Genomic DNA, 12,964 nt, shown 5'->3' with positions numbered 1-12,964 from the left:
ACGATAGAAAGAAGAGAATATATAGAAAAAAACAAAGGCACAACAAACTCTGTGAAAGAAAGCGAAAAGAGGACAGAGAAAGAGAACAGAAAAGATTAGCAGAAATAAGCAACGAGACAGAGATATGGAGATACATAAGGAAGGAAAAAGGTCAACGATAAAAACTGGACAACAGCATAGGAGAATTACAATGGAAAAGACATTTTATGGAATTACTGGAAGGAAAAGAAATAACCGATACAGAAGACGAGCAGGAAGAAAAGGATATACGGGAAAAATTGTGTAGAGAGGAAGAGGCAGTGGAGGAACGAGGAGGAATCACAGAAGAAGAATTAGAAACTGCGATAAAAAGGCTCAAGAAAAAGAAAGCAACGGAAGAAGATGGACTCAAAAACGAAGTATCGCTAAATGCAGACAGAGAAACAAAAGAAAAATTAAGAAGAATTCTAGGGAAGATATGGAATGGAAAGAAAATACCAAGAGGGTGGAAAACAGGCTTAATATATCAAATCCATAAGAAAGGAGACAGGAAAGAAGTTAAAAATTACAGAGGAATTACACTTTTGGATACGGCATACAAAATTTATGCGATGATACTAGAAGATAAGTTAAGGAAGGAAGCAGAAAGACTATGGATTCTTCCAGAAACGCAAGCGGGATTTAGAAAGGGGAGAAGTAGTATAGACAACATATTCGCACTAAAAACAGCGGCAGAAAAAGTGATATCGAAAGAAAGAGGGAAGCTGTACGTATTCTTTGCAGACCTAAAAGCGGCTTTCGATAAGGTGAACAGAAAGAAACTATGGAAGGTACTAGAAGAATATGGCATCAACAAAAGATTAATTGACAGAATAAAAGATATCTATGAAGAGACAATTAGTAGAGTAATCATGGGGGACAAGTGTACAAGCAGTTTCAGGACAGAGAGAGAATTGAGGCAAGGGTGCCCACTCAGCCCACTTCTCTTCATAATATTCATCGCAAACGTTGAAGATTTCTTAAAGAAAAGATAGAACGGAGGGATTAAAATAGGAAGAAAGAGAATACACAGTTTAACGTATGCAGATGATCTAGCAATGATGGCGGAAACGGAAAAAGAAATGAAGAAAATGATGAAGAGCCTGGAGAGATATCTGGAAGAAAAAGAATTAATACTGAATGCAGACAAATCGAAAATGTTGGTTATTTGTAAGAAAGAAAAAGTAAAACAAGAAAGAAGATGGAGATGGAAGAGCGAAATAATAGAAGAGGTCAAAGAATTTAAAGACCTGGAATTTACATTTAACAAATGCAACACGGACGAGGCGCACATAAAAGATGTAGTGAAAAGAGTAGCAGCAGCCATGGCGCAGATATGGGTAATAGGAGAAAGGAAATTTGGAGGAGATTACGGCAGAAGAATGTTAATGTTCAATATCATGGTCAAAAGCATACTGTTATATGGAGTGGAAATATGGGTAGGAGAGAATGGAAGGAAATGGAAACACTACAAGAAAGATATATAAGATGGACGCTAGGACTAGATAGATGTACACCAGGCTATATAGTGAGAGAAGAAACAAAAACAGAACAAATCAGTATAGAAGCAGGAGGAAGAGTATTAAAGTACCAAGAAAAGATGAAGAGAGAAACAGAAAATGAGATATTAAAGGAGTGCAGGAGAGAGATCAACAATACAGAATGGGAGAAAACACAATGGGGCAGAAGGATGAAGATGTTCTATGAAGAAGGCGGAACAAGTTAATGGACAAGAGAGGCAAGAGAGGATTTAGGAACAAACACGGTGGAAGAATGGATGAATATCTACAGGGAAAGGAAACTGGAGGAAAGAAGGAGGAAGGTGGAAGAATCAAAATCAATAAAGGAATACAAAAGATGGAAGACGGAAGGAAGAGCAAGATACTTAGACCAGAAGGGAAAAGGCAGGAAGATAAAAACCATAGCAAGGTTTAGGTGCGGAAATAAATGGAAAGGAAATAGATACTGGGAGGAAGAAAGCAGGAAAACGTACAGATTATGCGGAGAGAAAGAAGAAACTTAGCAACACATACTGAAGGAATGCACAGAATTCAGAACAACTAAGACCGAAGAATCGATAATGGCAGAAGAGGAAGAAGGAATAGAATGGATGTTGGAGTTATGTAACAGAAGGAAGGAGGGAGAAAGATGGAAGAAAAAAGAAACAAGATAATTAAAGGCATACAATGAAATAAATATAGGAAGGCATGTAAATAGACGCAAACTCATGTATCCAGAGAAGGGAATCATTACCTTTAATAAGAATAAAAAAAAATATATATAGTAGGACATTGCAAACTGTGTTATCGGGTGACATGCAAGTGCAGCGAATTGTAAGACAAAGTCTACTTGAACCGTGAGTACGATGGACGAGCGCGAGCTCACCGAGCTCGCCGGGCGCGTCGAGACGCTATGTGCGTACTTCGAGTGGGAACTTAAGTGCGACGAGTACCTGCGAACATTGCGGGAAGAGTGCGCGCGCGGGGGAGGAAGCTCACGATCGGTAACCGGGCGGAGGTTCGCCGCGGTCGCGAGGATCGCGCGCCTGGAGGGTGTGAGGAACCGTTTGAGACGACGATTCGAGTACGTGGATGCGGGACTCGGCGAGCAGAGTGGACTCTCCTGGACGGAGGTCGAAACGGCGTTCAGGAACCGCGTGCTCACCGGTGCGGTGGTCAACGGTGGATACATCGAGCCACGTCGATTTCTCGAGGATGCCAGGAACGTGGTGATCGAGCGCGTGCGCGGTAGCCTCGCTACGCTTAACGGTGTGAAGGTGAACACTGCGTTCAACGCCGAGTTTGTAGCGAGCGAGAAGACGGCGGTGAAGACGATCGCCACGCGAAACCACGGACTGTTACCCACCTCCGACCTTCGCGAGTGGTACGACAAGCGCGTGATGGAGATCACTCTGGCGCCTCTCGACGAATTCCAAGAGCGGGACAGTGGGTGGGCGTTGTCCAAGATACTAAACCTAACGGTAAACGTGAACAGGTACAACCCCATGCGTGCCCCCCCCCCCATGGTGTCAACGATATACCGCGCGCGATCCAAGTGAAACATGCTGTGGTCAACGTGAGATCAACGGACAACGCGTGCTTCGTGCGGGCGGTGGTCGCCGCTCTTTATCCCTGCGCCAAACATGCAGAAAGGGTGGCGCAATATCCCGATTACGCTGCTGTGCTAGATGTGACTGGTAGAGACTTTCCCATGACCCTCGACCAGATGGGCAGGTTCGAGCGCAATAACGGAATATCAATAAACGTATTCGCCGAGGATGACGATAACAGGCGAGGGGCCATCGTTCCGCTGCGGTTAACCGACCACAAGCGGAACAAATACGTCAACCTGCTGTACGAGCCCGACAGCCGCGCGGAGCAGCCGGGACACTTCGCGTGGATCAAGGATCTATCGCGCCTGGTTAGCGCCCAATGCAACAGGAAGCAGCACCGGAAGTACATCTGCGATCAGTGAGTTTTCGTAGAAACAATATCCTACAGCATATCACAAAAGAATCATAATGTTCACGCAGGTGCCTACACTACTTCCCAACCGAGGAGAGGCTGTCCGCTCACACCATCGACTGCGAGACTATCAACGACTGCGCGATAGTCCTGCCCAGCGAGGACGATAAGCTGCTAGCCTTCCGAAACTACAAGAGGAAGGAGCGCGCACCGTTCGTCGTGTACGTGGATCTCGAGTGCACGTTGGAAAAGAATGAGCAGGCGAAGGATGCGGCGGCGGCTGGCGCGTATCAACGGCACAGGGCGTTCAGCGTGGGATATTACGTGCGTTGCGCGTACGACGAGTCGTTGTCCGCGTACAGAACGCATCGCTGGAAGGACTGCGTGTCGTGGTTCGTCGGAGAGCTCGGCAAACTGGCGCGGCGCGTCAAGACGATCCTAGCGTCCAACGTGCCCATGAGGGACCTCACCCCGGAGCAGTGCGAGGAACTTCGCGATGCAGCGCGGTGCCACGTGTGCTGTAAACCGTTCGCGGCGGGTGACACCCGGGTGCGCGATCACTGTCACCTAACCGGCCGCTATAGAGGCCCGGCGCACTCGACGTGCAACCTAAACTATAAGGACTCGCACATTATCCCCGTGATATTCCACAATCTCTCCGGCTACGATGCGCACTTCATCATCGAGGACGTGGCGAACGCCTTCGAGGGCAGTGTGGAGTTACTGCCGCTGACGAAGGAGCGGTACATTGCGTTCACGAAGAACGTCGCGAACACCGCGGACAGGTACGGAGCCAGAACGTGCGTGAAACTGCGGTTCATAAACTCGTACAAGTTTCTCAGCACAAGTCTCGACAAACTAACGTCCTACCTCGACCGGAGCCACATGCGCATTCTACGTGCGGAGTTTCGGCATCTCTCCGAGAAGGATTTCCAGCTCCTCACGTGGAAAGGCGTATTTCCTTATGAGTACGTCGATAGCGTCAAGAGACTGCATGAGACTCGCTTACCGCCGCGCGAGTCCTTCCACAGTTTGCTGACCGGCGATACGGTGTCAGGTGACAACTACGCGCACGCGACAACCGTGTGGAATAGGTTCGCTATCGAGAACCTCGGACAGTACAGCGACATGTACCTAAAAACGGACGTTCTCCTCCTGGCGGATGTGTTTGAGAATTTTCGCGACACGTGCATACGGAGCTACAGCCTGGACCCGGCGCACTACTACACATTACCGGGCTACACGTGGGACACGATGCTGCTGCACACGGGCATCGAGTTCGAGCTGCTGACGGACGTGGATATGGGGCTGTTCGTAGAACGCGGCGTGCGCGGTGGGCTAAGTCAATGCTCGCACAGATACGCACGAGTCAACAACAGATACGTGCCGTCATACGATCCGTCCGAGCTGTCGTCGTATCTCATATACTACGACGTGAATAATCTTTACGGATGGGCCATGTGTCAGCCGTTGCCTCGTGGGGAGTTTCGCTGGGTCGAGGACGTCTCGACATTCAACGTGCACGCGATCCCCTCGGACTCGCCTACAGGGTACATCCTCGAGGTCGACCTGGAGTATCCGCGACATCTACACGACGCGCACGCGGACCTACCGTTCTGTCCGACGCGCGAGGCACCGCCCGACAAGCGGCAGGAAAAGCTCCTCGCGACTCTGTGCGATAAGCAGCGGTACGTGATACACTATCGCACCTTGCAGCAGTGCACGCGCCGCGGGCTTCGCGTCGCGAGGATTCACCGCACGCTGGAGTTCGCGCAGTCCGCGTGGCTCCGGGACTACATCGAGCTGAACACGGCGTTTAGGACACGCGCGACGAACGATTTCGAGAAGAACCTGTACAAGCTTATGAACAACGCCGTCTTCGGTAAGACGATGGAGAACGTTCGCAATCGCGTCGACGTGAAACTCGTGACGCGCTGGGAGGGGAGATACGGTGCCGAGGCTCTTATCTCGCGTCCTAACTTCCACAGCCGATCCGTTTTCGGGGAGAATCTCGCCGTGGAGCTACGTAGACTGAAGGCCACGTTCAACCGGCCGATATACGTGGGCATGTGCATTCTGGACATCTCGAAGACGCGCCTCTACGAGTTCCACTACGACTACATGGCCCCGCTGTACGGTGACAAGTGTCGGATCATGTACACGGACACGGACAGTCTGATATACCGCATCGAGTGCGAGGACGCGTACGCGGACATGAGGCGCGACATCGTGCGCTTCGACACGAGCAACTATCCGGCGGACAACGCGTACAACATGCCACAGTGGAACAAGAAGGTACCGGGGCTCATGAAGGACGAGAACAACGGCGTCGTCATGACCGAATTCATCGGGCTGAGGGCGAAGATGTACGCGCTGAGGGTGTGCGGAAAGAAGGATACGAAGAAGATCAAGGATGTGTGCAGGAGCGTCGTGGGGCGAACGATAACGTTCGACGACTACGCGCGCTGTTTGAGCGAATCAGTGGAGATGACCCGCCAACAGTCGCGCATTCAGTCGAAGCTCCATCGGGTCTACACCATAGCGGAGACGAAGCTCGCCCTCAGCCCGCACGACGACAAGTGGTACATCGTACCCGACCGCACCAGCACCCTCCCGTGGGGGCATTACGCCATTCCACAGTGACATACACGAGGGGAAAGCGAAAGAACACATCGTGTGTATGATACTGTATTCATTCATCGTATTAAACATAATACACAGTATTACATGTTCTTATAACTTTCCTTATAAAGTATATATAACCATATATATATATATGTAATAAAAGATACACGCGTACGATCACAGCACATTGTCCCTACTGATCCAAGAATTGTGCGACGCGTCCATTCCGAGCCACTTGACGTACACATCGTTTCCTCTTCGCCGCAGCACCTTTTCCACGAGATAAACGTCCGGATGCCGTGCTCTGAGTAACTCGTGCTCGTAGAAGCCACCGGAGATCGGATTACCGCGATAGTCTTGCAACAGGTACGTCGCGGGATTGGTCCGTTGCACCTTCGTTACCGTGAATACCTCCGTGGTCCAATTCGGTGTATAGCCCTTCGCGAAGATGGTTTTATGCTTGCTCACGCGCACCGTATCACCCGCGCGGAATTTCGCTGGCGCGGCGATCTTCACGCGCTTGTAAACAGTGGACAGCAGTTGAGCAGCTGTGGCGGGCGTGACGTCAACTGGCCGCATGGCGATAGTGCGGTGCCGGCGAGCGTTGTACTTTCGCACGAGGCGCGATAACGCGTCTGTCCACTCGTACGATCCATTGAGCGTAAACACCTTCCACATTTCATTCTTCAGCGTACGATTGAAGCGTTCCACTATCGAGGCCTTCATTACCGAGTGCGTGGAATAGTGATTTATACCGCGCTTACGTGCTAGTTCTCGTACCTGCGCGTTGTAGAATTCCTTGCCCTCGTCGGTTTGCAGGTTCCGCGAACACCTGCGGTCGTCGCGGAATATCCGAGCGAGCATCTCGGCCACCTCGCTTCCGGACTTACGCTTGAGAGGTACCGCCCACGCGTACTTGCTTAGCGCGTCGATGATCGTCAGTATATAGCGGTAACCTGTTCTGCCGCGCGTAGGATTGCACGTCGACCAGATCCGCCTGCCACAGGTCGTCGTATCCGCGCACGATCACGCGACGACGAGGAAAGTTTCTTCGCGCTGGCGCGTGTAACTCGCGCACCAGTTGCAACCTCTCCGAACTGACGTTGCCGCGCGCCTTGACTCTCATCGTGGCGCGATTCGACGGACCGGTCTTGTCTCCTCAGTACGGATTCGATTTACCGTTACGATCGGTTCGTTGATCGACCCGTTGATCGGTTCGTTGATCGCCCCCGTTCGTCCGTCGATCGGTCCGTCGATCGGTCGTTCGACGGTCGGTCGGTTGATCGACCCGTTGATCGGTCCGTTGATCGGTCCCGTTGATCGACCCGTTGATCGGTCGAGCGACGGGTGAAACCTAGTACGGGTTATTCGGGAAGGTGACCTTTGTAATATATGTCAAACTCAAGTCCTTGCTTCGCGTAGACAGCTGAAAATTCGTGCGAAATCATCAAACTTCTTTTGTTATTAACTTTTTAATAAACAACGAGCGACGGCTAAAACCTTCTGAAGGTCACTCAGAAGAGTGACCTTGACAACATGTGTCAAGGTCAACGTCATCGTAGGTGGGTCCCCTAAACAGCATATTTACCTTATTTGTTTTTATATTCTTTTGTATTAGTTAGTTAGTTGCACCAACTAACAATCACTAACATGTTTAGTGAATAGTAAAACAGTCCTTTTCCAAATGAAATAATTAAAAAATTTAATTTAATACAAATATATATACATATATGTATATATGTACACCGATTTTTGCAATCCTGCTTTTCTGTAATTAGAAATTATAAAACATAATTATCATTTTTTAATTTGGCGATAACTTTTCTCTAAGTAGCACTAGAACGTAATTGGTTGGATCCAATGATAAGAACCAATCACCTTTTATTGCTATTTAGCCGCTTAAGGGGATCCTGGAGTGACTAGTGAAACAGTGTTGCCATTTGCACTCATATACATACAAAAATTACAGTTGAAATGCTTCTTTATAAAAATTTCGCAATTTGTACGCAGAAAATTGCGGTTATCCCGACTCGGGATAAAATAAAGGAATATATAATGAAGCTTTACGAAGTGACTTTAGAAGCGTAATAAAAAAGAAAAGTATGAAAATCTTATATGTACTTATACATACATACAAGAGTTATATTGCGAAATTTTTATAAAAAGCATTTCAACTGTAATTTTTGTATATGTATGTGTGCAAATGGCAACACTTGTCACTAGTCACTCCAGCTTCGCCTTTAACCCGTTCTACATAGGGTACGTTCCGAGTTGCGCATGAAACGCATAGACTGCATTACTGTTGTGCAGCGCTTCGAAATCGTTCCGTTTTGTCAATGCGCATGAAGCGCTTTAAGTATTCAGCGACTTAATTGTAGAACGGGCCTAGCGGTCGTGCTACTGGATACACTCAGTAGCCGGTATGTATGAGTGTGTTGTATGTACGGACCTCTTCAGTCAATTGTTAATACAAGATCGTGTTAAGTGAAATAATAGGGTTACGTTCCACTTGACGATCGTAACAACGCGAGCGTCATTCTGTCTTTATTGTTCAATGAAGATTGAATAAAGATAGAATTAATGATGCTCGCGTCGTTGGAGGCGTCAAGTGGAACGTACCCTAGGTAATATGTTAAAGAAGAAGAAGAAGAAAAAGAAGACTCGTGTTCTTTTTATTAAAGAAGAATTTTGCAAATGGTATGTAAAATACTCACAAATTGTTTTGGGATTTCTCTATCTGTTTGTAACTCTTGTTCGAATTTCAGGAATTCATCTGTTGTTGCTAACTGGAAATCTGGTAATAAATTGTTGTATGTCTCTGTTGTACTTGCTTGGTTAGTTTCAGGATTGGTGAGTAAATTTATCACTAAATTTAATTTGTTTATGATCATATTTTGTTTTTCACGGCATGCATCTATAACAAATATAAAAGACAAATATTCATTTATTATCATGTTTTTTTCTATTATGTTTTTTATTTATATTATTATTAATGTTTTTATATTATATACTATTATGTAATATATACTACTGAAAAACATAAATAACTCAAATTGTTAGAAATTATGTGATCTAATACTTACTGCAACATGTATGACATTCTGTTGGATTTTGTCCATCCTCTACTGTGTTAATATTATCTTTCAGAACAACAGGAAGAGTAACTTCTTCCAGAAAAAGATTGTTATCATCTGGAATATTATTTTATTATCTATAGTTAAATCTGAATAACACACAGAAGCAAAATTTAGCATTGATGAAGGATTAATATTTGTATATACCATTTATTGTATCAATGTTATTGATACTGTTTAATTTTGCGATTGAAGTGGGACGATATATGTATAGGAATAGAAGTAGAGGACAAAGAAGGTGGCACATAAATTTCGATTTCTTTTTCTAGAAAATATAATATTTATGTTGCATTATATATTATGGATATAATTAATATTAATTTTCCTGTTATTGCCACTAATATGCCTTCATTTCTTATTATAGGTGTAGAATACAATGATTGGCTGAACTTTTCGTTTTCTTTTTGCTTATATTGGTAGGCATGCATAGCTTTGGTTTTCGTGTATTATTAGGTTTGCGACATTGTTTTTTTCGGTTATATATTAAGAAACAGCAGAGAGCTTGCGCGTGCCTGTATTCTCGTCTTGCCTGTAAACCTCAATAAATCCGTTCATAACTTCAAGAAGCAATCCTTCTAAACCCGTCTCGACTGAAGAGCGTTTAGTGTTAATGGTGGAACGCTACTCTGCACGAATAAATCGTAACAATAGGAAATTCAATTATAATATAAACAGAAATTTATGAGCGTACCATTCTGTTCTCTATTGTCTTCATCACAAATAGTACTCGTGGATGTAGTGCTATTGCTTAAGGATGTGGATCTATTATTTGAGGATGTAGCGCTAGCAGGATCCATCGAAATATCAATATGGTTCATTTTTCTCATTTTCTCTTCTAAAGTAAATTAAATGATATATAATGAATAGAATTTAATTTACTTACTCGTGGCAGCATTAGTTGATATGTATGTTGAAAGAGGAGATGGCATACTATTTTTTTTTCTTGTACGTGCTATAAGATATGATTCATATTTTACTAATGACAAATACCAATACATATAAAAGTACAAAAATAAGTATAAAAATAACCCTTACAGAAATTTAATACTGATTATCCAGTAATTAATTACTTATTTTCAGTATTCGAAGTACTGTCATCAGTAATTCAAACCCGAAGTTCTTTCAAAAAAGAACTCTACAAAACTAATGATATTAACAAATTGCGTCAACTACAATAGGTATTTATGCAAACCAGAAAATCTATTACTTTAGTTGAGTATTTATGCAAACCAGAAAATCTATTACTTTTTATTATTACTCTTTGGCCGATATTTATTGTTGATTCTTATTTAAAACCATATTAAGTACAATTATAAGATATTTGAAACCAATCACACAGCCGTATTAGCATCTTAAGACATTACTTCAGATCGCGTCTGGAAATACGAACGGACTATGAATACTGGCCTTTGATATTAAAGTGCTATATCCAGTTAATAATATATGATTCTGTAATGACAGTTTTTAGCACATATTGTTTTACATTACATTCAACATACAAATAAATATTGTAATATTATTATCTCCTAGTCCGCATTTATCTCCTAGTCCGTTCTTATTTCCAGATGATCTGAAGTAATAATGTCTTAAGATGCTAATGCGGCTCTGTGTTTGGTTTCAAACATCTTATGATTGTACTTAACACGGCCTTAAAGATTTTATTGGAAAAATAAAGGGTATAATAATAATAAGCAGATATTTTTATACGATAAATATTTTAATACATATACATGTATAAATATGTCAATACAAATGTGTTTTTTTAAAATACTTGGCGCTGCTAAACCGAATAAAAAATTCTCTTAGTATTTAAATAATCTAAACATTACAATAATTTGCTTAGACTCTAATTTACACAACAACTTGCCGAAATACATAAAATATATGTACAAATGTAGTTAATTACACTTATTCTATACTTAACTCTAATGTCTCACACACGCGCGCGCGCATACGAGAGAGGGGCAAACACACACCTAACTTACATAACACATCGCCGAAATACACACACACATTCACAAGAGAGGAAGAAAGAGAATAAGGCAATTAACATATTGGTTCGATTTGTTGAGAATGTTTTATTCGGTTTATCAGCGCCAAGTATTTTAAAAAAACACATTTGTATTGACATATTTATACATGTATATGTATTAAAATATTTATCGTATAAAAATATCTGCTTATTATTATTATACCCTTTATTTTTCCAATAAAATCTTTAAGGCCGTGTTAAGTACAATCATAAGATGTTTGAAACCAATCACAGAGCCGCATTAGCATCTTAAGACATTATTACTTCAGATCATCTGGAAATAAGAACGGACTAGGAGATAAATGCGGACTAGGAGATAATAATATTACAATATTTATTTGTATGTTGAATGTAATGTAAAACAATATGTGCTAAAAACTGTCATTACAGAATCATATATTATTAACTGGATATAGCACTTTAATATCAAAGGCCAGTATTCATAGTCCGTTCGTATTTCCAGACGCGATCTGAAGTAATGTCTTAAGATGCTAATACGGCTGTGTGATTGGTTTCAAATATCTTATAATTGTACTTAATATGGTTTTAAATAAGAATCAACAATAAATATCGGCCAAAGAGTAATAATAAAAAGTAATAGATTTTCTGGTTTGCATAAATACCTATTGTAGTTGGCGCAATTTGTTAATATCATTAATTTTGTAGAGTTCTTTTTTGAAAGCACTTCGGGTTTGAAAGATATCAGTTTTGTAGAGTTCTTTTTTGAAAGAATTTCGGGTTTGAAAGAACTGCGGGCGCTTATACTTGGCGTTTTTTTATACCTTTTTTTAAAAAGGTAATTTTGTTGTATAATTCGACCCCAAGCTATCCATTGAGCCTACTTAGAAGTTCAGCAGTTATTGAGATCTAATAATCTGAGTGTCTGCGAAAGCGTCGCTTCGCGTAATAGTGTCACGGTGCGGTCTCGCTGCGCGTATACTTGGCGCGAGACACTACCGTGTCTCTTGATCTGCTATGATTCAAATATAGAATTTATAATAGTTACAAGTATTTCAATACTTAGGATTGCAATGATTAAATACTACCTTGTGAGTGATTTCAATACTTAAATACTAATATATAATACTGTACTGGTGATAAACTACACGCTGCCAATATCTAAATTACTGAGGTTCAGTACTTCTATCAATATTTAAATTCGACAGCAAAGATTTTATAAATCAGGATAGCAAGAAATAGGTCAATTTAAAATAAACAAGATGTATATCAAATGATATATTAAGTCAAACGATTTATTAAGTATACATCAACTATACCTCAATTGTAGCAGAATCTCATGAACTGCCTTTCTTATTATTGCGCAGAATTTAGTCTCTTTCAACTGAATTCACTAAAGGAAAACAAGAAAATTTTCTTATATTATTTGGATATTGTGTTATAATACATTTTGTTAATAACATTTGTGGAAAGATAGCTACAAGTTCATTTGTTTGCTCAACTACACTAAAAATGGAGTTAGAAGTAATACGATTTGCTTCAAATCTATATAAAGATTCGCCAGTAGATTACAATTTTAATCCAAAAAGAACGCAATGTTGCTTATTACCTAAGGCGGTGTTGACAAATATAATGCGAATAATAGACACGAATTCCTTATTCTGTACTTGAACGATATTGTTTGTCCTTTTAATCATACCTTCATATTCTTCGGTGTGATATACAACATTTTT

The 12,964-nt window shown here is 42.4% G+C and overlaps 2 protein-coding genes across 2 annotated transcripts; one reads left to right on the top strand and one right to left on the bottom strand.

Moving 5' to 3' along the window:
* Positions 1–2,383: 2,383 nt before the first annotated feature.
* LOC105279427 lies at positions 2,384–6,125 on the top strand. Its single transcript, XM_026972845.1, has 3 exons — positions 2,384–3,012; positions 3,099–3,488; positions 3,551–6,125. The coding sequence occupies exons 1-3, from the start codon at positions 2,384–2,386 to the stop codon at positions 6,123–6,125; spliced, it is 3,594 nt and encodes a 1,197-aa protein (XP_026828646.1).
* On the bottom strand, positions 6,120–10,059 carry LOC113562699. The gene is made up of 5 exons (XM_026972843.1): positions 9,933–10,059; positions 9,191–9,298; positions 8,822–9,021; positions 7,274–7,461; positions 6,120–7,104 (listed from the first exon to the last, which is right to left on the bottom strand). Exons 1-5 carry the CDS (start codon positions 10,057–10,059, stop codon positions 6,285–6,287), a joined length of 1,443 nt encoding a protein of 480 aa, XP_026828644.1. The 3' UTR covers positions 6,120–6,284.
* Between the last annotated feature and the right edge of the window lie 2,905 nt (positions 10,060–12,964).

The sequence above is a fragment of the Ooceraea biroi genome, chromosome 10, assembly GCF_003672135.1.
Source record: "Ooceraea biroi isolate clonal line C1 chromosome 10, Obir_v5.4, whole genome shotgun sequence".
Lineage (NCBI taxonomy): Eukaryota > Metazoa > Arthropoda > Insecta > Hymenoptera > Formicidae > Ooceraea > Ooceraea biroi.
Note: the sequence above shows the minus strand (reverse complement) of the source record. Positions and strands in the feature narration are given on the sequence as shown.

What these genes read in the sequence shown, in the direction of transcription:
- LOC105279427 (XM_026972845.1), top strand. Translation starts at nt 2,384, where the DNA reads ATGGACGAGCGCGAGCTCACCGAGCTCGCCGGGCGCGTCGAGACGCTA. An exon ending in CTAACGGTAAACGTGAACAG is followed by an intron (nt 3,013 to 3,098) that starts GTACAACCCCAT and finishes GGTCAACGTGAG; the next exon opens with ATCAACGGACAACGCGTGCT. An exon ending in CGGAAGTACATCTGCGATCA is followed by an intron (nt 3,489 to 3,550) that starts GTGAGTTTTCGT and finishes ATGTTCACGCAG; the next exon opens with GTGCCTACACTACTTCCCAA.
- LOC113562699 (XM_026972843.1), bottom strand. Translation starts at nt 10,059, where the DNA reads ATGAACCATATTGATATTTCGATGGATCCTGCTAGCGCTACATCCTCA. An exon ending in AGACAATAGAGAACAGAATG is followed by an intron (nt 9,299 to 9,932) that starts GTACGCTCATAA and finishes ATAATATTCCAG; the next exon opens with ATGATAACAATCTTTTTCTG. An exon ending in GAGAAATCCCAAAACAATTT is followed by an intron (nt 7,462 to 8,821) that starts GTGAGTATTTTA and finishes AACCCGTACTAG; the next exon opens with GTTTCACCCGTCGCTCGACC.